A 23,215-nucleotide genomic window follows, 5' to 3' on the forward strand; every position below is an offset into this window, starting at 1 on the left:
CCCCCCCCCCTGCCGGCATGCCCATCATTTCCCTAAACACTTCAATCAAAATTTTGAGATAGTCATTTTGTTCAGCGTATCAGAAAGGTTTGGAAACTACGTCTTTGAGGATAACAAATTCTCCAAGGCCTCAGAGCAAGGGTTGTAAGTTATGCCCTGGGGGCATATGAGGTTTTTATAGAAAGCATGGTCATATAAACTTCGGAGGGGGCTCATTGGATTGGTAATCAGACGCTCTAGTGCTCTTTTCAAGAGTCAAAATGATCGGAGGGTAGCTACCCCCCACACACACAGACGTTGTATTGTCCCAAAATGCATCTAATAGAAATCTTGAGGTAGCCATTCTATTCAAAATAGTTTGAATATCATTTCGGGACAGCTTTGGGGGTTGAAACAAACCCCAGCGATTAGGGGCAATGGTTGTAAGCTATGCCCAGGGGGTATTTAAGGTCTTTATCGAGGGGTGGTTGTTTAACGTTAGAAGAGGCTCAGTCTTTCTCCCTGAAAAAGACTATGTCAATCACAGTTTATAGGAGTGCTCCGGAGAACGTTTTTGCAGATAAAAACATAAGCGGCATCAGATCTTTTCACGGGTAGACAAGTCAGGCGCGAAACAATCGGAAAGAAGTGGAAACCCGCTATTACGAATAATGCACTTTGTAACCATTTCTCATTGATAGACGCAAACACGCTGATCCATAAGTGAAGAAATAAGTGGGAGGAGCTTTTTGTTCGCACCGAGAACGAAGACCAGAAATGATCTGCGATAAGCTTACTGGATAATTCTATAAACTGTGATGTCAATATAGAACGAACAGAAATTAATTTAAAAAAAAACTACTTCCACAAAATAAGTCTTTCAAAAAAAAGCAAAGAACTCCATGAAACCAAAAATAAACAAAAACAGAATCAAATTATCTAACAATTCTAAATAAAAAAAAATTCTTTTAAATATTTTCACTTTTATAACTCTAAGAAATCAAAAATTAATTGAGATTTTAAGGAATAAATGTCAGCACATATATATTAAACTGACAATGCACATTTTTTTCAGTAAATTCATTTGAATTTTTTTCAGTAAAGTACAAATTATATTCTGGCTTTTAGAAAGCATGGGGTTTAGAACCCCAACGATATTAATTTTTGCTCGATTTGAGTTTGACTCTGTTATTTATTTTCATTTCTGTTTGTTTTGGGTTTCATTTATTTGTTGATACTGATTTGTGGTAGTTGTATGATTGGTAAATTATTTGATTCTATTTTTTTCATTTTTGTTTCAATGGGAGTTCTTTACTTTTTGTTTAAAAACGTATTTTGTGGAATTTTTTTTAATTAATTCATACTAAAGCAATATTAAAAATGTGAAACGGTTATTTGACCCAAGAAGCTTAGTTTGTTGTGAGCAACAGATTACAATAAAACACCGAAAGAACGATAAAAATATGCTAAATCACATAATACATGCCAAATAAAGATAAAAGAGAATGTACACTAGAATACAAAAAAAGGGAAAATAAACAAAGAAGGGAGAAAATTTACTGGATTAAAACTGCGGAAAGATGGTCTTTGTAAGTTATTACAAAGATAAAAGAGATAAAGGAGAATAAACACTAGAATACAAAAAAAGGAAAAATAAACAAATAGGGGTGAAAATTTACTGAATTAAAACTACGGAAAGATGGTTTCTGTAAATTATTACATAGATAAAAGATAAAGGAGAATATATACTAGAACACAAAAAAGGGGAAAAATAAACAGAAAGGAGAGAAAATTTACTGGATTAAAAACTACGGAAAGATGGTTTCTGTAAATTATTACTAAGATTAATTAAAAAAAACTTTCCGAAAAATGAGTTTTTCAAAGAAAAGTAAATGCCATTTTAAACTTAAGCTCAGGAGATACGAATACCTGATAAAATACAAACTCAAAACGACTAGAAATTACAATTAAAGAATAAATATAACCCAAAATGAATAGAAATTAAATAAACAATCATAGCAAAAAACATACAACAAGTAACAATATAAATGAATAAATAGATCTTAAAGCGAGTAATGCTTAGATTGAATATGAAAATAAAGATTAAAAAAAAAAAAAATATTTTCCTATTAAAGTATAAATGAAACTTAAAAGGAACAGAAATTAAGTAGACAATCAATGCGAACAAACATACAGTATATATTAATGTAAATGAATAAATAAATCTTAAAACGAGTGAAACTTAAATTCCATATGCGAATCAAGTTTGAATCTACAACAAGTGTTTGGGTATCGCCTCACTGCAGAAGCCTAAAACCTACTGCGTCATTGGCGCCTTACTGAAAACTATATGAGTCTTGAACAGTCTTGGAAAGTATAAACAAAATCAAATTGAATATTAGATATATAATGATATTAATTGTGTAAAAATCCATCAGTTAAAGATTTTTTTTTACTGTAATTTTTATTTTCATTTTCAATGCTGTAAGAACTGGAAAAGAATAAATTTGTAATATACGAGTAATTCGTTTTCAGTGAAGCGCCAATGACGCAGAAGGCTTTAGGTTTTTATAGTTAAAGAACTGGGCAGTATCCAAATTTTGTTTGTAGTGAAACTATATTTGTCTTGACCAATCTTGGAAAGGACTAATAAATTAAACTGAATGTTTTATGTTTAATGATATTAATTGCTGAAAGCTCATCAGTTCAAAATTTTACTGTAATTTTAATATTTATTTTCAATATTAAGTACAAAAGAAAACATTTGTAATATAATTCGTTTTCAGTTAAGCGCCAATGACGCAGTAGGTTTTAAACTTCTGCAGTGAGGCGATACCCAAACTCTTGTTTGTAGTTATTTTTATTCGATTCAAACTTGATTTGCATATTCAATTTAAGTTTCACTCGTTTTAAGATTTATTTATTCATTTAAATTAATATCTATTTTATTTTTTTTCGCATTTATTGTTTATTTAATTTCTTTTCTTTTTAATTTTCATTTTTAATTCAATAGCAAAATATTTTTTTTTGTTTTAAGCTTGATTTTCTTATTCAATCTAAGCATTACTCGCTTTAAGATGCATTTATTCATTTATATTATTACTTGTTGTATGTTTTTTCCTATGGTTGTTTATTTAATTTCTGTTTGTTTTGGGTTTCATTTATTCTTTAATAGTAATTTCTGGTCGTTTTGAGCTTGAATTTTTACAGGTATTTCTATCTCCTGAGCTTAAGTTGAAAATGGCCTTCACTTTTCTTTGAAAAACTTATTTTTCGGAATTTTTTTTTCATTAATTTTTGTTCGTTTTTGATTGCAAAAAGTTTCAAGTTTTTATTGCATGGGGGGGAGGCTGCTTACTCTTCAATTATTCTTGACTTTAAAAAACGGATCTAGAACTTTCAATTTAAATCAAATGACGCTTTTTTCAAAGTCTATACGATTACCTCTTTGATAAAAACCTTATATATGAACAGTAGACAGCTTGCATAACTTGTGGACAGCAATTGGCAACAATGAATGGATTGAAAAAATAGCTCCAATAAGGGGGTTTAGACCATTTCACTTGCTGACACAAAGGGATCACGACTGTTTGGAATTGACCTTAATAGGATTTTGTGTGCCAAAGCAATTTTGAATATTTCACAGAGTATGTATTTTAACCTTATAATTGGATAATTATAATAGATTTACTATGTGTTTTTCCCATACAAAACTTTACATTATTAAAGTGTTTGGGGCGGGAATGGTGTACTTGGCATAAAGAAGAAAACTTTAGCCTAGACAGTAGGAGAGGGGGAGGGTGAGGTTGAAGACTCATCCAATACGGGGCGGAACTTCACTTATCTCCTCTGTTCCCGATTTAGGAGATTAGACAGACTCATTGGGCTGTAGAATGTTGGACCGTTTGAGTTGTGGAAGACATTAAAATACTCAAAAATACTTTATATTATCAGTTATTGCAGGATTGATTTCATAGATTGTAGAATGGTGAGCCCCTCGGCCATCATTTGGGTGAGCCTCTACTCATAATATGCAATTTTGATTACTAGTTATGTGTTATGTGCCTATATTATTCTATATATGTTATTTTGAGTTATATTTTAATCGCATTGCGTTCATTTTTAAGCCTTGAGATAAAAACTGAAATCTTAGCGTAGACAGTGGGGGGGGAGTCTCCCCCCTCACATGCATAATTGAGCAGCCACAGAGAAAGTAATACAAATGAAAATAATCTATCTTTTGAAAATGTCTTTTTTCAAAAGACACAAATAAAACCGTCTAAAGGAACCTGAAGTGCTATCTCTGACATTTCCGTTGATTCTTTATTCCCGTTACTTTCAGATGTAAAATTTAGAATATTATCGAATGAGTTCAGTCGTCCCCTCCCTGAATAATTCACATTTGAAAAACCCACCCCTGGGAAATACCTCCCCCTCAAAGAACATTTCCTTTTCCTGCTGATAATTCCCCCACGTTAAATTCCACCCAGCAGAAATTTATTTATGTATTTACACTAATATCAGCATTAAATTTATTTATTAATTTACATTATGTCTGTTTGCATCGACTGTTTATTTAATGTGTGTTTGATTGTTTATATGTCCCCAGAGCATAACTTAAAACGCCCGGGCCTGGTGGGCTGTGTCGACACCAGAGTTTTTTGTTATCAGAGCTTTGAACTATTTTAACAAAATGTCTATCTCAAAATTTTTATTTGATACATTTAGGGCGTGGAGGAGGGGGGGGGGGGGTTAGTTGCCCTCCAATCTCTTTTGACTCTTAAAAAGTGAAAAGTGAATGAAATGAACCCTCTCTAAAGTTTATACGAGCATCCCTTCCATAAGAAATAATAGGAATTATTTGGAGAATCCTTAAATTATAACCCTTGCCCTGAAGGCTGTGGGGGAGTTGCCATCCTCAAAGACCTAATTTCCAGAACTTAAAATTACGTTTGATAAAATGGCTGTCTCAAAATTTTGATTGAATGTGTTTGGGGAAAAGATGGGCGTGAGAGGGGGGGTAGTTGCCCTCAAATCACTTTCGACTATTAAAAAGGGCACTAGCCCTTTGAATTTCCAGTCGAATGAGCCTTTTTTGAAGTTTCTACGACACCGCCTTCTATAAAAACCTTATATGCCCCCAGGATATAACTTAAAACTTTTGCCTTGAGGGTTGTGGGGGAGTGTCCTCAAAAACATATTTTCTATCTGGAAATCAACTACGCTGAACAAAATGGCTATCTCGAAATTTTGATTGGATGTGTTTGGGGGAATGATGGGCGTGGGGGGCTAGTTGCCCTCCAATCACTTTCGACAATTAAAAAGGACACTATCCCTTTGAATTTCCAATCCAATGAGCCTTTTTTGAAGTTTTTATGACAACGCCTTGTATCAAAACCATATACGCCCCCAGGGTATAACTTAAAACCCTTGCCCTGAAAGTTGTGGGGGAATGTCCTCCTCAAAAACATATTTTCTATTTGGAAATCAACTACACTGAACAAAATGGCTGTCTCAAAATTTTGATTGGATGTGTTTGGGGAAATGATGTGCGTGGGGGGGGGGGGTAGTTGCCCTCATATCACTTTTGATTATTACAAAGGGAACTAGCCCTTTGAATTTCCAATCGAATGAGCCTGTTTTGAAGTTTCTACGACAACGCCTTCTATAAAAACCTTATATGCCCCCAGGGCATAACTTAAAACCATTGCCTTGAGGGTTGCGGGAGAGTGTCCTCCTCAAAAACATATTTTCTATCTGGAAATCAACTACCCTGAACAAAATGGCTATCTCAAAATTTTGATGGGATGTGTTTGGGGGAATGCTGGGCGTGGGGGGGGGCAAGTTGCCCTCCAATCATTTTCGATTATTAAAAAGGGCACTAGAACTCGATTTCCAATCGAATGAGCCCTTTTTTGAAGTTTCTAAGATGACCCCTTCCATATGAAGTGCCTCTGGGAAAAAATAATAATAAATAATAAGACAATGGAGCCGTATGGCCTTTACTTTTTATCTGATGCATTTAGGGCGTGGAGGAGGAGGGGGCTAGTTGCCCTCCAATCTCTTTTCTCTTAAAAAGTGAACAAGACCTTTCAATTTCCAATCAAATGAGCCCTCTCTAAAGTTCATACGGTCATCCCTTCCATAAGAAATAATAAGAAGGATTTGGAAAATCCTTAAATTACAACCCTTACCCTGAGGGCTGTGGGGGAGTTGTCATCCTCAAAGATCTAATTTCCAGAACTTAAAACTACGTTTAATAAAATGGCTGTCCCAAAATTTTGATTGTGTTTAGGAAAAGGTGGACGTCAGAGGGGGGTTAGTTGCCTTCAAATCACTTTTGACTAATAAAAAGGGCACTAGTCCTTTGAATTTCCAATCGAATGAGCCTTTTTTGAAATTTCTACGACAACACCTTCTATAAGAACCTTATATGCCCCCAGGGTTTAACTTAAAACCCTTGCCTTGAGGGTTGTGGGGGAGTGTCCTCCTCAAAAAAATATTTTCTGTGTGGAAATCAACTACGCTGAACAAAATGATTATCTCAAAATTTTGATTGGATGTGTTTGGGGGAATGATGGGCGTGCGGGGGGGGGCTAGTTTCCCTCCAATCACTTCCGACTATTAAAAAGGGCACTAGCCCTTTGAATTTCTAATTGAATGAGCCTTTTTTGAAGTTTCTATGACAACGCCTTCTATAAAAACCATATGTACCCCCAGGGTATAACTTAAAACCATTGCCCTAAGGGTTGTGGGGGAGTATCCTCCTCAAAAACATATCATCTACCTGGAAATCAACTATGCTGAACAAAATGGCCATCTCAAAATTTTGATTGGATGTGTTTGGGGGAATGATGGGTGTGGGGGGGGGATAGTTGCTTTGCCCTCCAATCACTTTCGACTATGAAAAAGGGCACTAGCCCTTTGAATTTCTAATCGAATAAGCCTTTTTCGAAGTTTCTGCGACAACGCTTTCGCTAAAAACCTTCAATGCCCCCAGGGCACAACTTACATCTCTGGCCCTAAGGGCTGTGTGGGAGTGTCGTCCTCAAAAATATATTGTAAATCTGGAAACCAACTACGCACAACAAAATAACTATCTCAAAATTTTGATTGGATGTATTTGGGAGAATGATGGGCGTGGGGGGGCTAGCAGCCCTCCAATCACTTCCGACTATTAAAAAGGGCACTAGCCCTTTGAATTTCCAATTGAATGAATCTGTTTTGAAGTTTCTACGACAAAGCCTTCAATAAAAACTTTATATGCCCCCAGGACATAACTTAAAACCCTTGCTCTGAGGGTTGTGAAGGAGTGTCCTCCTCAAAAACATTTTTTCTCTCTAAAAATCAACTACGTTGGACAAAATTGCTATCTCAAAATTTTTATTGGATGTGTTTGGGAGAATGATGGGCGTGGGGGGATAGTTTCCCTCCAATCATTTTCGACTATTAAAAAGGGCGCTAGAACTCTCGATTTCCAGTCGAATGAGCCTGCTTTGAAGTTTCTACGACGACCCCTTCCATATGAAGTGTCTCTGGGAAGAAAAAATAATAATAATAAATAAATAAATAATAAAACATTGGAGCCATATGGCCTTTACTATAGGCAACGCTACAGCGTTGCCTCTGATAAAAGAGATAAAGGAGAATATACACTAGAATACAAAAAAGATAAAATAAAAAAAGAAGGAAGAAAATTTACTGGATTAAAACTTCGGAAAGATGGTTTCTGTAAGTTATTACAGAGATAAAAGAGATAGAGGAGAATATACACTAGAATACAAAAAAAGGTAAAAATAAACAAAAAGGGGAGAAAATTTACTGGATTAAAACTATGGAAAGATGGTTTCTGTAAGTTATTACTAAGATAAAAGAGACAAAGGAGATAAGATAAAGGAGAATATACACTAGAATACAAAAAGGAAAAATAAACAAAGAAGGGAGAAATGTTACTGGATTAAAACTTTGGAAAGATGGTTTCTGTAAGTTATTACTAAAATAGAAAATATAAAGGAGATAAAATAAAGGAGAATATACACTAGAATACAAAAAAGGAAAAAAAACAAGAAGGGAGAAAATTTATTAGATTAAAACTACAGAAAGAAGATTTCAGCAAGTGAAGTCTATTATTCCACATTCATAAACAAATAAACAAATTAAGCAACACTTTCACGCTGGAGAAAACTGATGAACGTTTGTGGTCGCGCGGAAGTCCACGTGACTACTTACCTCAACTGTTTTTCTTAAACCTAAACTATTTAATTAAATCTATTATAAATAAACCAAAAATAAATCAACTATACCCCATATATACAAAAAAAGATAAATAAATAAATAACTGAATTAAAAATCATAATAGATAAATAAAAAAAGAAAAGAAAAATAATAATAACAAATCAAGTCTCCCTCACTCTTCAATACTCAACTCCCCCTCCCCCACCGCGCCTCACCCTGCCCTCCCAACACCACCTTAACCCCTGCCCACCCTTACCTTCCCAAAACCGCTATTGTGCAAAAATATAATGGGACTGATATACTTTCATCTTTTTGAGTCTTTAAGTACCAAGCTGAAAGAAAATGTGTTTTTTCCCTTAGGTATTTTTCGCAATTTGGTCTGTCTGCTCTACTAAAGGGTGTGTTTATTGTTATGATATTATTCCTCTTGTTGTGTTACTCTAATTTTGTTGTTGTGTAGTGGGCCGGATTTAAAATTATTATTATTATCATTATTATAGTTTTGGTTTTTGCCCCCTTCCCCTCCAGCAGAACCACAGAAATCATTGAGAGACAAAAAATGATAATGTTCCACAAAGCAGGCTTAGAAAAACCCCAACTTGTGGATTTACCAACCCCTCCCTCTAAAAATCTATTTATGATTTCCAAGACTTGGACCCATGGACATATGCAACCAAAAAAAAGGTATTGAGAATAACAGTATACTGGGTAAAGAGTATGTAATTCAACAGGCAAGAGGGGTAATTTTAAATAGAGAAATACATAGTCTAAAAACTTCAACTGTCATAAAAAAAAATTTACCTCCAGTTAGAACAAGCTTGTATACATTTTTTCCAAATTTGTTCTTATCCATGATACAGAGAAAATCCCTGAAAAAAAAGTAATAATATTTTAATTTACTACTGCTTACAAATTGATTGTTTGTCATCTTTCCTTCTCACATTTTTCAGAAGTTTTGCTGTAGCATAAAAGAAACAACAAAAATCAAACATTAAAGGACACAAAGAACATTAAATTTAGCTGCCAAGGAAAAGGAATTTCTTGACAAAAAAGAAAGAATTCCCCAAGGAAAAATAACGTTCTAAATGAGTACCATGCCATAAATAAATAAAAAATAAATAAAAATAAATCAAGTTAATAATAATATATTATAAAAAAATAATAACAAAATTAATACAATTTTCGTATTACTAAAGTAATAAAATTTGTGTAATAAATTAATAAAAAAACTTAAATAACTAAAATTTGAATAATTACAAAATTAGTAATAATTACGAATTAACAATATCAATCAAAATAAATAAACACCATATTTACAATAAATAAATAAAATTAACAATTCAAATGAACAATTTGCCTAAAAAACCAAAACTTGACATATCAATTCTATTCCATTGGCCTTTGAAAGCTGCCTCCACAGATTTATTGTGTACATTCCAGTCAAAGTGCACAGCATATTCACAGAAACTATGCACTGAATCAGTTTTTGACACATTTTTCTTATTTAATAAAGTAAAACAACAAAAATAAAAGTCAACTAAAGAAATATACCAATAATTTTCAAGTCCTAAAGCACTAAATGTCTGTGAAATATATATTTGTCACATTAATACAGAGGTAGTCTTGAGGGGGGGAGGCACTTGCCTATGGCACATAAATTTTTTAGGTGCACTTAGAGTGCACGGTTAACAGTAAGCATAAGCAAACAGAATAACAAATTTTCATTTTTCCCACATCTTCTTCACCATTTCATTTAGAATAAAAGTAAGTTGACTGAATTTAATTAGTTTTAACGTTTTTTGTGATATTTTGCATTCAAATTTTTTTGAAATTTGGTCTGAAATCTTTGGGAGACAGGGAGGGACCAATCAAGATTTTGCCCCAGGTGCAAAAACCACCACTGCATTAAGATGTCAAACTAGTCACTTGACCAAGTAAAAACTTTTTTAACTTTAACAACTCTAGCAACAACTTTCTCCTTAAACAGTCTCCTGTAACTAGCCTAGGCATTAGGCCTAGATGGAAAAGGCTGGAAATACCTGACCTATAATAAAACCATAATCTAAGAACTAAAGTATATGGTATTTCATTCATTCTTTCCTTGATTGATCCCAATAACTTAAAAATTTCCAGTTATAATAGCATCTAAGCTTGAGATTCCCAACATGGAACACAGGCCAAACAAATCATGTGAATAAAATCATATTCATATGCACTTAAAAGAGCAAAAAAATGCATGATAGTATTCCAATAATGTCATGCATTGTATAAAAGGTGTTGTATGCAGACAATATTTTTCACTAGCATAAAATATGTCTAGAGGATGACCTGAAAAAAAATTCAAGTTGGTGTACCAAATACCAATGGCCTTTTAAGCTTCCTTTAGGTGAATACATGTAAAATTGTGAACAACAAAACTTAAACATCACATGGGGGGCATCAGTATTTTGGAAATACCTGTGTGGGGTGTGGCCCTAAACTGGTTGGGAGTCATGAGCCACTGATCTAAGCCAATGGTTCAGTCACGGTACACTTTTCATGCCATTTATTACTTACTGTGACGTGGCAATTAGAATTTCCACAAGGCATATTTTCAAAGTTAGTGAAACTCTTTCATAAAAGAAGAACAAACTAAAAGCATGAAAATTTATTGATAGGTAAAGTAGGAAAATAATCTTAGACTAGTTACCACAAAACAACTATTTGCATTAAGAAATTCATTTTTTTACTTTTGGTTACTATTAGCACAAGATACTCCTTACTTACAATTTTTTATGAATTCCTGTTTAATATAGAAAAATAATATAGAATATAGAAAAAAAATAGAAATTACATTTTCTAACATGGGAAAAAAATAGACATAAAACCTAATAAAGTTGCTAGAGCCACCTGCCTCCTTTTCATGGTAAATTTCCGGACTTTGCTTATAAAATGTCCCCCACCTCCATCTCTTTATCTTTTGTGCTGGTAAGAATGTGAATAAAATCTTGTATTTTACAAAAGAAAATATTTTTTGCAAAAACAGGGGATCTATCAGTCCAGTAACCCTATTCAGGTTTAATTCAAATGAAGGAAGATTAGAGATTAATTCTCTACCTTCACCAACTCCATCATCCCGCCTCTCAGACCCTTTACTATGGGGGCCAAGTTGCCCTCCAATTTTTTTGGTCACTTAAAAATGGCACTAGAACTTTTAATTTCTGTTCGAATGAGCCCTCTCGTGATATTCTAGGACTACTGGATCAATCTGATGACCCCTGGGAAAAACGAAAAAAAAAGTGAAAAAATAAACATGCATCTGTGATCTTTCTTCTGGCAAAAAAAAAATATACAAAATTGCACATTTTTGCAGATATGAGCTGTAAACATCTTCAGTAGGGTTCTCTGTTATGCTGAATCTCATGGTTTTATTTTCATTAAGATTCTATCACCTTTAGGGGATATTTCCCCTATTATTTAAAATAAGGCAAATTTTTTTCAGGCTCGTAACTTTTGATGAGTTACACTAAATTTGATTAAACTTACATATTTGAATCAGCATAAAAATTCAATTCTTTTGATGCATCTACTGGTATCACAATTCCGTTTTTAAGATTTTCGGTTACTATTGAGCTGGGTTGCTCATTACTTACAGTTTGTTACCAAGAACTGTTTGAGAATAGAGAAAAACAGTGTCTTAACTTTTTTTTCAAGTCTCACTCAAATGTAAAAAATAAAGAGGCAAACAATTTTGTGATACATTTAAAAGTAAACCAAATTTTAAGAAAATTCAGTCTATATCCCCATTTTCCGCAAAAACACCCACTTTCCAGTTTTTAAGCCATAAAATTAGGCAAAAAAAAAAACAAATAATATTTGTTCAAATTTTCAAATTATTTTTGAGTCTTCTAACAAGAAAAAAAACAAATGCTACAGACAGGTGTACAAGGAGAGCTTTCAAGTGAATACCTCCTTTCCTATTCTCTATTCCCATTTTATCTTTTCCCTATAGCCAAAAATTCACAAATTTTTAACATTTAATTTTTTACCATTTTTTAATTTTATACATTTACCATAAAGTTTACACTTACCTCTCATTTGCATCAGAAATAAACATTATAGTAAATTTTTTGTTATTCTTATTATTGACTTTTGAATAAAGTAAACATACCTCTCATTTTTAAACAAAACATATTTAAACTTACCTCTCATTTACATCAGAAATAAAATTTACCCCCACCCCCTAATGTGCAAATATATACCCTGAATTGGTATATAAAGGGGTGGGGGTAACATTCTTTTCTAACAAAAATAATTATTATATTTGGAAAGAGAATAAAAAGGCATTGAGTGGTATGTTTACTTTATTTTTAAGTCAATAATATGAATAACAAAAAATTTACCCCCCCCCCTAATGTGCAAATATATACCCTGAATTGGTATATATAGGGGTGGGGGTAAAATTCATTTCCCACAAAAATGATTGTTATATTTGGAAACAGCATAAAAAATGCATCAAGTAGTATGTTTACTTTATTTGTAAATCAATAATATGAATTGCCAAAAATTTACCAAATTTACAGCTAATATCAATGGATTTTGTTTTCTAAATTTAGGAAATGTATTTGCAGATCTTTGAAATTGGGATTGAGCAAAGTTGAGAAGCTGAAAACACATTTCGTGTCCTTCATTTGGGCAGAAGATCTAATGCAAGGTTTCACTTTTATAACACAGAGATTTTTAAAGGTCATCATATCAAATCAAATTCATGTCTTAGACACAAATTTGATTTGACAAAACTCTGAGAACTAGGGTAAAAGTTCTTTCTAGGGTAAAAAGTTCAGGAAAAAATTCTGGGTATGGCCTTGTCCCCAGTGTAAAATTTCCCTTAGAATATTCACACTCCAGAAATTTCCCTCCCCATGGAACATTCTACTCATAGAAATCCATCCCAAGACCAGCCCCCCCAAAAAAAATGTGCATACTTCCCAATAACAAATACTACATGTAAACAGTGGAAAATTTTCATAACTTAAAGGCCTCTCCCCATGGACTGTGGGGGTTCATTTGGTAAATATTTACCAAATCATATTATTGAGTTATGACTAAAGTGAAAATGCCACTCAATCATGGGTGTAGGGGGAGGGGCAGCTGCCCCCCCCGGACCTTCAAATTTACATTACATATGGCTGAAAAAGCAGATGGTTGGAAAAGCAGTTGATAAAAGGCCCTCCATCACACTATCAACTTCCCCCCCCCCTAGACAATATGCTGCCTATGCCCATGCACTCAATGCCTTTTTTTATGATCTTTATGAATATAATAATCATTTTTGTTGGAAATGAATTTTAGCCCCCCCCGCTATATACCAATTCAGGGTATATATTTGCACATTAGGGGGGTGGGGGTAATTTTATTTCTGATGTAAATGAGAGGTAAGTTTAAACTTTCTCCTACCCCCCCCCTCCCCAATGTGCAAATATAGGTAAATATTTACCAAATCATATTATTGAGTTAGGAATAAAGTGAATACACCATTCAATGCCTTTTTTGGTAAATATACACCAAATCATATTATTGAGTTAGGAATAAAGTGAATACACCATTTGATGCCTTTTTTTATGCTGATTATGAATATAACAATCATTTCTATCGGAAGTGAATTTTAGCCCTCCCTATATATGCCAATTCAGGGTGTATATTTCTACATTAGGGGGGTGGGGGGGGGGGTAAAGTTTAAACTTACCTCCCATTTACATCAGAAACAAAATTTGCCCCTTTTTATGCTGACGTACATAACATAGCCTATATTTGCTCATGCTTTTTGTGTGGAGTTAAATGATTTGGAATCTGAAGCAGTCAGTTATTAATTTAATAGCCATTAGGAAATATAATTTCACTTCTTTTATCCAATGAACAGGCATAATGTCATAAATCCTCATTTCTCCTATTTCTGTATGTAACTTATTTCATGACACCAGGCTCTTTAAGAAAGAATAGAAGGACACAAAAAAGACGTTGTTCATGACTTTTGTAAAAAAAATTCTGGGCTGTTTATTTACATATATTTACCCCTTTTTTATGCTGATTACGAATATAATAATCATTTCTATTGGAAATGAATTTCAGCCCCCCCCCTAACCTAACCCCATCCCCATATGTGCAAATATATATCCTGAATTGACATATATAGGGGGGGCGGCTAAAATTCATTTCAGATAGAAATGATTGTTATATTTGCAATCAGCATAAAAAAAAGCATTGAATGGTATATTCACTTTAGTTGTAACTGGACATCCACCACATGGCTAATTTATGCCACAAATTATACAAAGTATTGGAGTAAAGTTTATTTGTGATGCAAATAGATGTTATATTTAGATTGAGGATGCAATTCTAGGTAGGCTATAGCCTATATTTACACATTAGGGGGGTGAGGGTATATATTCTTTGAATATATAGGCTCTAAGAAATTCATAAATTTCTTAGAAAAACAAGGAAAGAAGTGAAGATAAAGGCTCTCTCCCCCCAAAATGTGTTAACTAGGATTATTCTACATATTATGGAGTAAGAATTGTTTTCTTAATACATTTCTTTTTGTCCAGCTGGACTCCTAGGCTTAAAATACTGGTTGGCCTGTTGGCTAATTTAAAGATTTGTATATAGGCCTAGTCTAGCCTATATACACTGTCAAGTTAGCCATCTGGTGGTATCCCATTGTAACTCAATAATATGATTTGGTAAATATTTACCAGTCCTTTTATAGCTAAAGACATCAAGGCCATACCCAAGATTTTTTTTGGAGGGGGTTTTACTCAAAGATTTGTTTGGGAGGGGGGTTTACACAAAAAAACTCAAAAAACGCATACAAAATTTGTTTTAATCCGTTTTTTTTATGTTTTTAAGAGTCAAACAAACATTTCGGGGGAAAGGGGTTCAAACCCCTGTACCACCCTCCCCCCCCCCAAGTACTCTTACACTGAAACCAGGCCTACCAATACAGTCATATACATTCTATAGTTCACTGCAACCTAAAAAATCATTTTAGCAAATATCTCACCTTTTTTTTAATACTTCCTTATCACCAGGACGTGCTAAAAGAAGTCTCTCTTCTTCAGGAAGGTCCAACAATATTTAAGTATTAACAGAGGTGCACTTCCACGTGCATTGCTCCATTCAAGAATTCCGCTTTTCTTTTCGTTATGTTCTAATGCCATCTATAAAGCTTTAGCTGGATCTTGACTTGACTGCTGGATCGATTGATAACAACTCTGATTCCGAATCGTTTGCTTTTGTTGTAGCAAAATAAGTGGTTTTGTTAAGATGAACTAGAAAACGCCTTGGCAAGCTTGTAAACCGGAAATTCAATTATCTACACTGAAAAGATCATACCGCTATTGCAGCACCAAGCTGCCTGAACCGAATGCGGCTGGGCAGTTTTCCCTACGCCGATCTAATTCAAAACTTCACTCCTCACTTGTATCTATCAAGTTGTCACATTTTTCTAATCGTCTTTTCCCATTCACATTTAATGGTATTATTTTTTTCGTTTGGTTTTATCTACGTTGCTAAAAAGTGATGTTTTGCAATCCATCACTATTCTCCTATAAGACGTAACTTAACCTTCCCTTTACCCCTCATCTCAACGTCGCTTTCAGCTTAGCCGAAGAAAGTACGATCGAGAAATTTTGTTCTTTCAAATATGTTTCATATACGTTCATTTTAACAGGTACTTAATATTCGAGACAAAATTAAGCAATACTTTTGCAAAACATGTAGCATGTAGCCCTTACTTTTTGATGAGCCCACAGCTAAAACTCATTTTAACCACTGTCGTTACAATAACATGCGTAGATCATATTTATTACTTACATATCCAGCTTTTGCCTAAGCCCTACAGTCATCTTAGGTGACTAGTCTGCATTAGAAGCTTATGAGCTTGGTAATGAAACTGAGTAGGAAAAGCTTTTTGTTCAGCGGGTTTGACTTTTCCAGAAAAAGAGTCACTTCAGCTGTGCCTGATTTAACTTTTGATCCTTGAAAGTAGCAATGGAGTATTCAGCAAAATCTGTATTATTCAAACAAGCAAAGAGATAAAACTAAATGGAGAAAACACACAAACCGAGAATTCGGCCATTAGCTAAAAGACAAAAAACGACGCAGATACTTCGCCTGTACGCAAACAAGACGTCTTCAGTGTATAAGAAACAAAGATTAAAAAACAAAAATAAACTAAAAAACATAATAAAAAAGCAAGACCACCAATATTAAAATACACTTGCGGCAACAGACCACTTTGGTTATTCTTACTAATAGAGTTACTCCGATGAAAGCACCAAAGCAACTGGATAAAAATTATATAAAATGGAAATTAAGTTATATGTTCTATTGTGAAATAATCCACTTGTTTGCTATTTCAGACAAAATTCTCCTTTGTCTTGTATTTAATCTTATCCCTAGGTTCTTTTGTAGAATCTTAATACCCTCATTAATAACTGGTTCATTTTTCGGAAGAATGTTATAAATTGGATCAATATTTAAATTTCCTGTATCTCTAGTTATTGAAACATTTGCAAACATATATTTTTTAATTTCAATATCTTCCCTCGCCCATTGAGTATAACCTCTGTCATTAGAAATAGCCCTAGCGTCACCAAATTTTAAATGATGATCAGAGTTGAAGAAAATATGCTCAGCCAACGCCGAAACAAAAGTTTCAGGGGGCTTGCTTAATTTTAGAGCTTTTCTATTGAATTACGATGTTCCATAAATCTTTCAACAAATTTTTTGTGAGTTCTGCCAATATAAAACTTCCCATAAGAACAAGAAACATCATAAGCCCCACTAACCCAATTGACCGAGTCACATCCTTTCCAGAATTAAGGAAACTGCTTAAATGTATTATTGACTGAAAATATGTATCAGTGTTATGTTTCTCTAAAACCTGTTTAAGTTTTTCCCGCAAACCCAGCATACATGGTAAAGAGATAAGACTTTTAGACAAATTTAATTCTGAAGACTGTGAAACTGCAGTTATTCTAATATTTAATGCGTCTATTTGCAATTAAATCATTTATAAATTTAATTGGGTAGCCACTACAAAATAAAATGTCCCTTAAATACAATAGTTCCGAATACAGAAATTCCTGAGAACAAATTCTAAAGGCCCTAATGCTGTCTGCTTTTTTAACCGCCAAATGTCTCCCTGCATGTCGTATACCGACTAAAGCTACCAAAACTTCCCAGTCTCTTATTGACAATATTTTTACGAACATTCAAGCTAGAACATGTAAGGTTGTCGTAGGCGACATAACAGATATTTTTATGGTGGTTTGTGAACTAATTATCGGCATTGCGCCAACTATTGCCAGGCAGCAGCGAGAAGTAAGAGTTATGGATACCGCTAAACTAAAGGAGTTGCTGAGGGATACCAATTTTTTACCCTGATATGAGTCCGACGAACCAGATGAGGCTGCAAGTAGGTTTTTAGAAAGCTTTAAAAATGCGCTTGACCAGGCGTGCCCTTGCCGTTGTATCACAAACAGAAGACTTAAACTGCCTACTAAACCATGGATTACATCAAGTATACTCAAGTTTATAAATGTAAAGAATAAGCTCTATCGGAAATACTTATCAAATTCGACTGAAGAAAATAAGCAAAATTTTAAGAATTATAAAAACACATTAACAAAAATAATTCGGGCATCGAGGCAGTTATTACAAACAAACGTTCCTGGAGGCGGAAGGGTCGCCGAGAAAAACATAAAAATTAATTAATGATTGTCTGAATCGGACGAAACAAAATGAAATCCCCAAAGAAATGACAGCAACAGATGGGGCGACTGGGAAAGGGAAAAAAGAAGTGATTACACTACTTAACCGCCACTTTGCAACTATCGGTGAAATGACTCAAGCACCAACAGCTGTATTACAGTCATCTGTGGATACTGATTTCAGGCCGTTGAAAATCAGAAAGTCAGGAGGGCCGGATGGACCTAGCAAAAATTTACTGAAGACGATTATCCCGGAAACTGCGGAGTGCTTTGCTCATACTATTAACCTTTGTTTTAAGCACGACAAATTCCCTGATTGCTTTAAAGCTGCTAGAATAGTTGCGTTACATAAGGGAGGTGATTCAAAAGATCCAAATAGTTATCGTCCAATTTCGATTTTATCGGCTTTTCTAAACTTATTGAACGTTGTTTATATAATCGTCTGGTTTCGTTTCTAGGGAAGATTAATTTCTTTCTCAAGTCACAATTTGCTTTCAGGAGAAATCATTCTGCCCAACATGCAGTTTTAGTTGTTACTCAGTTTATTCAAGACGTTTCAGATAGATGTGATATTCCAGCAACTGAGTTTTTTGACATAAAAAAAACAAAACAAAAAAAAACGCAGTTTCCCATCGTATTTTGGAGCATAAACTGCATCATTATGGGATAAGAGGGCCAGCCTGCTCTTTAATTATGTCGTACTTATATGACCAGGCACAATTCGTTATCGACGGTGACTCCACATCAAGAACAGTGCAGCAGTCGAACAACGTTGGTGTCCCTCAAGGATCTGTAATTAGCCCCTTGCTTTTCTTGATTTATATCAATGATTTGGGGGAGTCGTCAAAGGATCTCGGACTTACTGTGTTGTTTGTTGATGATACGGTGTGTAGTGTCTCTGGACCCAATGATCTGATACTTCGGCAAAATATATGTCAGTCAATTGAGAGAATTCTATTGTGGTTTAAGTTTAATCGTCTGATAGCAAATTCTAAGAAGACGAAATTTATTATTTACTCTCGGACTTCAACTTCTTGTCCTGGACTCCAGTCAGTTGAGGCTTCAAACAACGTGCGTATATAGCGTGTTAGCTTTGTACGTTACTTAGGAATTATGATTGATGAAAACCTGTGATACAAGCACCATATTAGCCATCATCCGTTGAAATTAAGCAGAAATGTTGGAATGATGCGTCACATGAAGTTTATTTTATCTTATAATGCATTGAGGTCCGTCTATTTTAGCTTAGTACATTCTTTCGTTAATTATTGCCCACTTGTTTATTCCAATATATCTAGGAGCCATATACTGCCACTCCAGAGACAACAGAATAAAAGATTATGAGTACTGAAAGAATAGGTTCCATCTCTTTTTTCGTTACCAAACAAATCAAACAAGCAGAGTATGTCTGTTATATTGAATATCCTTCCAGTTAACCAGTTTGTAATTTTTCAGTCAGTTCTGTGTATTGTTCAATATCGTAAGAAGGCATTGCCTGCGTATTTTTATGAATCTGAGCTATTACAGGTATTGGACATGGCGGATTCACGCCGACAGTCCAGGAGGCGGTGGATGGTCCGTCAGCTCCTAATTAAATCTGAGAGATCGCGTTTTTCACTAAGAAATAGTTTAGTTACAGTAAGGAACAGGTTTGGTAAAAATTGTAATCTATCTCTTCCCCTATCAAAACTAAAAAATAAATTAAGGAATGCTTAATGAAGATGTAATTTGTTAAGATGTATGTGTACATATATGTATGTGTATATTGGTATATGTGTGTGTATATGCTTGTACATACATCTGTACGCCTCCTTTTGTATGGCGTGTTTGGGGAAGAGTTGGTCCCTCTCCGCCTGTTGATGAGTTGAATAAATTTAGTAATTTTTTTTTATTTTTTTTTGTTTATTTTTTTGGTGGGTTGAGGAGTCTGGAGAGGTTAGTTATCTTTTGTTTTGTATTTTATTTATAAAGGTAGTTTGAAATAGAAAATTGAAGATTTTGGTTTAAATGTTTATAACTAGAATATTAGTAGAGGTACAATTAATTTAAATCTATGTTTTAAATGTTTTTTGTTCCCGACTCTGTCGAGTTTCCTCTCTGTCGGGAATTTAATAGGTTGTGTAAATATGGTATTAATAATAAAACCCTAAACCTTGAATCTATCCACTAAAGAAATTACAACTCCTCTTAACACTGAAACAGGGTGACAGGAATGAAAATTTAAATATTTATCGCTGTTTTTAGTTTGTCTGTAAATTGAGGAGTACAAATGGAAATGTCTTTTGATTAATAAAATATCAAGAAATATTAGAAATATCTGTGTCGTTTTGGTTTTTTGTCTTTTCGCTACTGGTCGAAGTCTCGTTTTGGATGTTTTCTCCATTGAGTTTTCTCTGTTTGTTTCTTTATCATGGCTGGCTAGTTCAGCTTAAGATCTTTCATTTGTATTACTATGTAATTATCGAGTATTCTGTCATCGTATCTGTAAACTAATTAAAAAGAGTTCACAAGAAAATAAAACATTACATATAAACTATATCATCTTATTGTTATACTACATGCAATTTGTACGTAAACAGTTCTGTAAGCCTTTTATCCGAGGCAACGCTGAAGCGCTGATTCTTGTAAACGTCATAGGCAGGGTTATCGCCGAGGTTAGTTCCTTAAGTGCTACAATTATCCAAATTTGCGTGCTACATAGTTTTTGGTGCTACAATCAGAAACTTGATTGTAAAAGTGCTAAAATAGCGCTTTCATGCTACAGGTGGCAACCCCGGCCACAAAGTTCCAATGTTTTGTTATTATTTATTTACTTTTTTCCCAGAGTTACTTCATATGGAAGGGGTGGTCGTATAAACTTTGAAGGGGACTGATTCAATTTGAAACCGAAGTTCTGGTGCCCTTTCTAAGAGTCAAAAGTAAATCCATGGGCAAATAGTCCCCCCCACCACCCCTTTTCCCCCAAATGCACCTGATAAAAATTTTGAGATTGCCATTTTGTTGAAAATAGTTCAAAGATCAGACAACAAAACTCTTGGGTAGACAAAACCCGCCAAGGACTAGAGGGCAAGTGTTGTAACTTATGCCCTGGGGGCTTATGTGTTTTTTATGGATGGAATGTTCGTATACACTTCAGAGGGGGCTAATTAGATTGTAAATTGGAAAATCTAGCGCCCTTTTCAACAGTCGAAAGTGATCAGAGGGCAACTAGCTCCCCCCGTACCCTTTTTCCCAAAATACATCCGATAAAAATTTTTAAGATTAAAAATTTTAAGATCCGATAAAAATTATGTTCAAAATGATTCAAAGATCAAATAACAAATATTCGGGGGTCAAAAAACTCCCCAGAGCCCAGGGGAAAGTGTAGTAAGTTATACTCCTAATAAGTTAGGTAAAGTTGTAGTAAGGTTGTAAGTCAAGCCTGGGGGCATGTAAGGTTTTTATGGAAGAGGTGGTCGAATAAACTTCAGAGGGGGCCAATTTGACTGGAAATTGAAGTTTCTAGTTCCCTTTTTAAAAGTAAAAAGTGATCTGAGGGCATCTACTACCCCCCCCCCATACCCTATTTTTCCCGAATGTATCCAATCTAAATTTTGAGACAGTCATTTTGTTCAAAATAGTCCAACGATGAAATAACAAAAACTTCAAGGTCAACATAACCTCCTGCAACCCTGAAAACCTATGCCCCAGGGGCATGTAAGGTTTTTATGGAAGAAGTGGTCGCATAAACTGCGGAGGGGAATCAAATGATTAAAAATTGAAAGTTCCAGTTAAATTTTCAAGAGTCAAAAGTGATCCAATGGCAACTAGCCACCCACCAACCTTCTTTTTCTCAAATGTATCTGATCGAGTTTTTGATACAGTCATTTTGTTCAAAATAGACCAAAGATAATGTAATAAAGACTCCAGGGTTTACACAACGCCAGAACCCAGTGACAAATGTTGTAAATTATGGCCCGGGGGCTTATAAGGTTTGTATGGAAGAAATGGTCATATTAACTTCGGAGGGGCTCTTTCGATTAGAAATTGAAAATTTTTATTGATCTTTTTAAGATTCAAAAGTGACCGGAGGGCAGGTAGCCCCCACCATCTTTACCAAAAATTCATCCGATCGAATTTTTTAGATAGCCATTTTGTTAAAAATAAGTTCAAAGATCTCTGATAGAAAACTCAAAGAACTATTTACGAACAAATTGTCTTTAGTATACTAATAGGATAATATAGTTTACAGGTAAAATTTATTTTTCGTGAACACTTATGCGAGGGTTTTTAAAATAGTCCGAAGATCGGATAAGCCCGACCCCACTCCTATTAAAAAAAAATTATTTAGATATTTCATACCAAAACACAAGGGAGCTGACCCCTTGCCCTCCCTGCATGGCCCGACCTTCCCCCAAAAAATCTTATTAATGATATTTTATTTCTAAAATTAGGAGATTAAGCCCCCTGGCCCTCCATAGCCCGATCTTCCCCTAAAAAAAACACAACTTATTAAAGAAAACTTCAAAAAGGGCTCTTTTGATTGGAAATTGAAATTGCCCATTTTAATAGTCGAAAGTTATTGGAGAGTAATTAACCCCCCTCTCACGCCCACCATTTCCCCCCCCACATTCAATCAAAGTGTAGAGATAGCAATTTTGTTCAACGGAGTAGAAAGTTCTTGAATGTATGTATTTAAGGATGACAACACCCCTAGAGTCCTCTGGGCAAAGGTTTTAATTTATGCCCTGGGGGCATATAAGGTTTTATAGATAAAGTTGTCGTAAAAACTTCAAAAGGGGCTCATTCAATTGGAAATCAGAGGGCTAGTGCCCTTTTTAATAGTTGAAAGGGATTGGAGGGTAACTAACCCCCCTCTCACGCCCACCATATCCCCGAACACATCCAATCAATATTTTCAGATAACCATTTTGTTCAACGTAGTTGAAAGTTCTGGAAAGTACGTATTTTGGGATGACAAACCCCCCAGAGCCCCCAGGGGACTAGTTGTAAGTTATTTACGGGGGACATCTAAGTTTTTTAAAGATAGAGTTGTCGTAAAAACCTCACAGAAGGCTCATTCTATTGGAAATAGAGAGGGATAATGCCCTTATTAATAGTTGAAAAGTATTGGATTGTAACTAACCCCCTTTTCGCGCCCACCATTTTGCACAACACATCCATAAAGAATTTTCAGATATCACTTTTGGTGAACGTTGCACAAAGTTCTGGAAATTAGGTCTTTGAGGATGACAATCCCCCCCCCCTAG

General features: G+C 34.6%; 2 protein-coding genes across 5 annotated transcripts in view; one reads left to right on the forward strand and one right to left on the reverse strand.

Moving 5' to 3' along the window:
• Ttd14 (TRPL translocation defect 14) overlaps positions 1 to 15,392 on the reverse strand; it is a 106,144-nt gene extending 90,752 nt beyond the window's left edge. For 2 of the 4 annotated variants that reach the window (XM_089087195.1, XM_089087198.1), the window contains exons 1-2: positions 15,254 to 15,392; positions 9,016 to 9,083 (exon numbers count right to left, since the gene is read on the reverse strand). In XM_089087195.1, coding sequence (XP_088943321.1) covers positions 9,016 to 9,067 — 52 coding nt within the window. In that variant the 5' untranslated portion in view covers positions 9,068 to 9,083; positions 15,254 to 15,392. Of the gene's footprint in view, positions 1 to 9,015; positions 9,085 to 15,253 lie in introns of those variants that run through there. The other 2 variants (XM_089087194.1, XM_089087197.1) reach the window with 2 other exon arrangements.
• A 3,267-nt stretch (positions 15,393 to 18,659) lies between these two features.
• Positions 18,660 to 19,049, forward strand: LOC148954683 (uncharacterized). The gene has a single exon (XM_089086458.1). It carries the CDS (start codon positions 18,660 to 18,662, stop codon positions 19,047 to 19,049), a length of 390 nt encoding a protein of 129 aa, XP_088942584.1.
• Positions 19,050 to 23,215: the final 4,166 nt, after the last annotated feature.

Source organism: Artemia sp. Qi Xiang Cuo, chromosome 3 (assembly GCF_049724085.1).
Source record: "Artemia sp. Qi Xiang Cuo chromosome 3, ASM4972408v1, whole genome shotgun sequence".
NCBI classification, from domain to species: domain Eukaryota; kingdom Metazoa; phylum Arthropoda; class Branchiopoda; order Anostraca; family Artemiidae; genus Artemia; species Artemia sp. Qi Xiang Cuo.

Coding starts and splice junctions, on each gene's coding strand:
- LOC148954683 (XM_089086458.1), top strand. CDS start 18,660: ATGTCGTACTTATATGACCAGGCACAATTCGTTATCGACGGTGACTCC.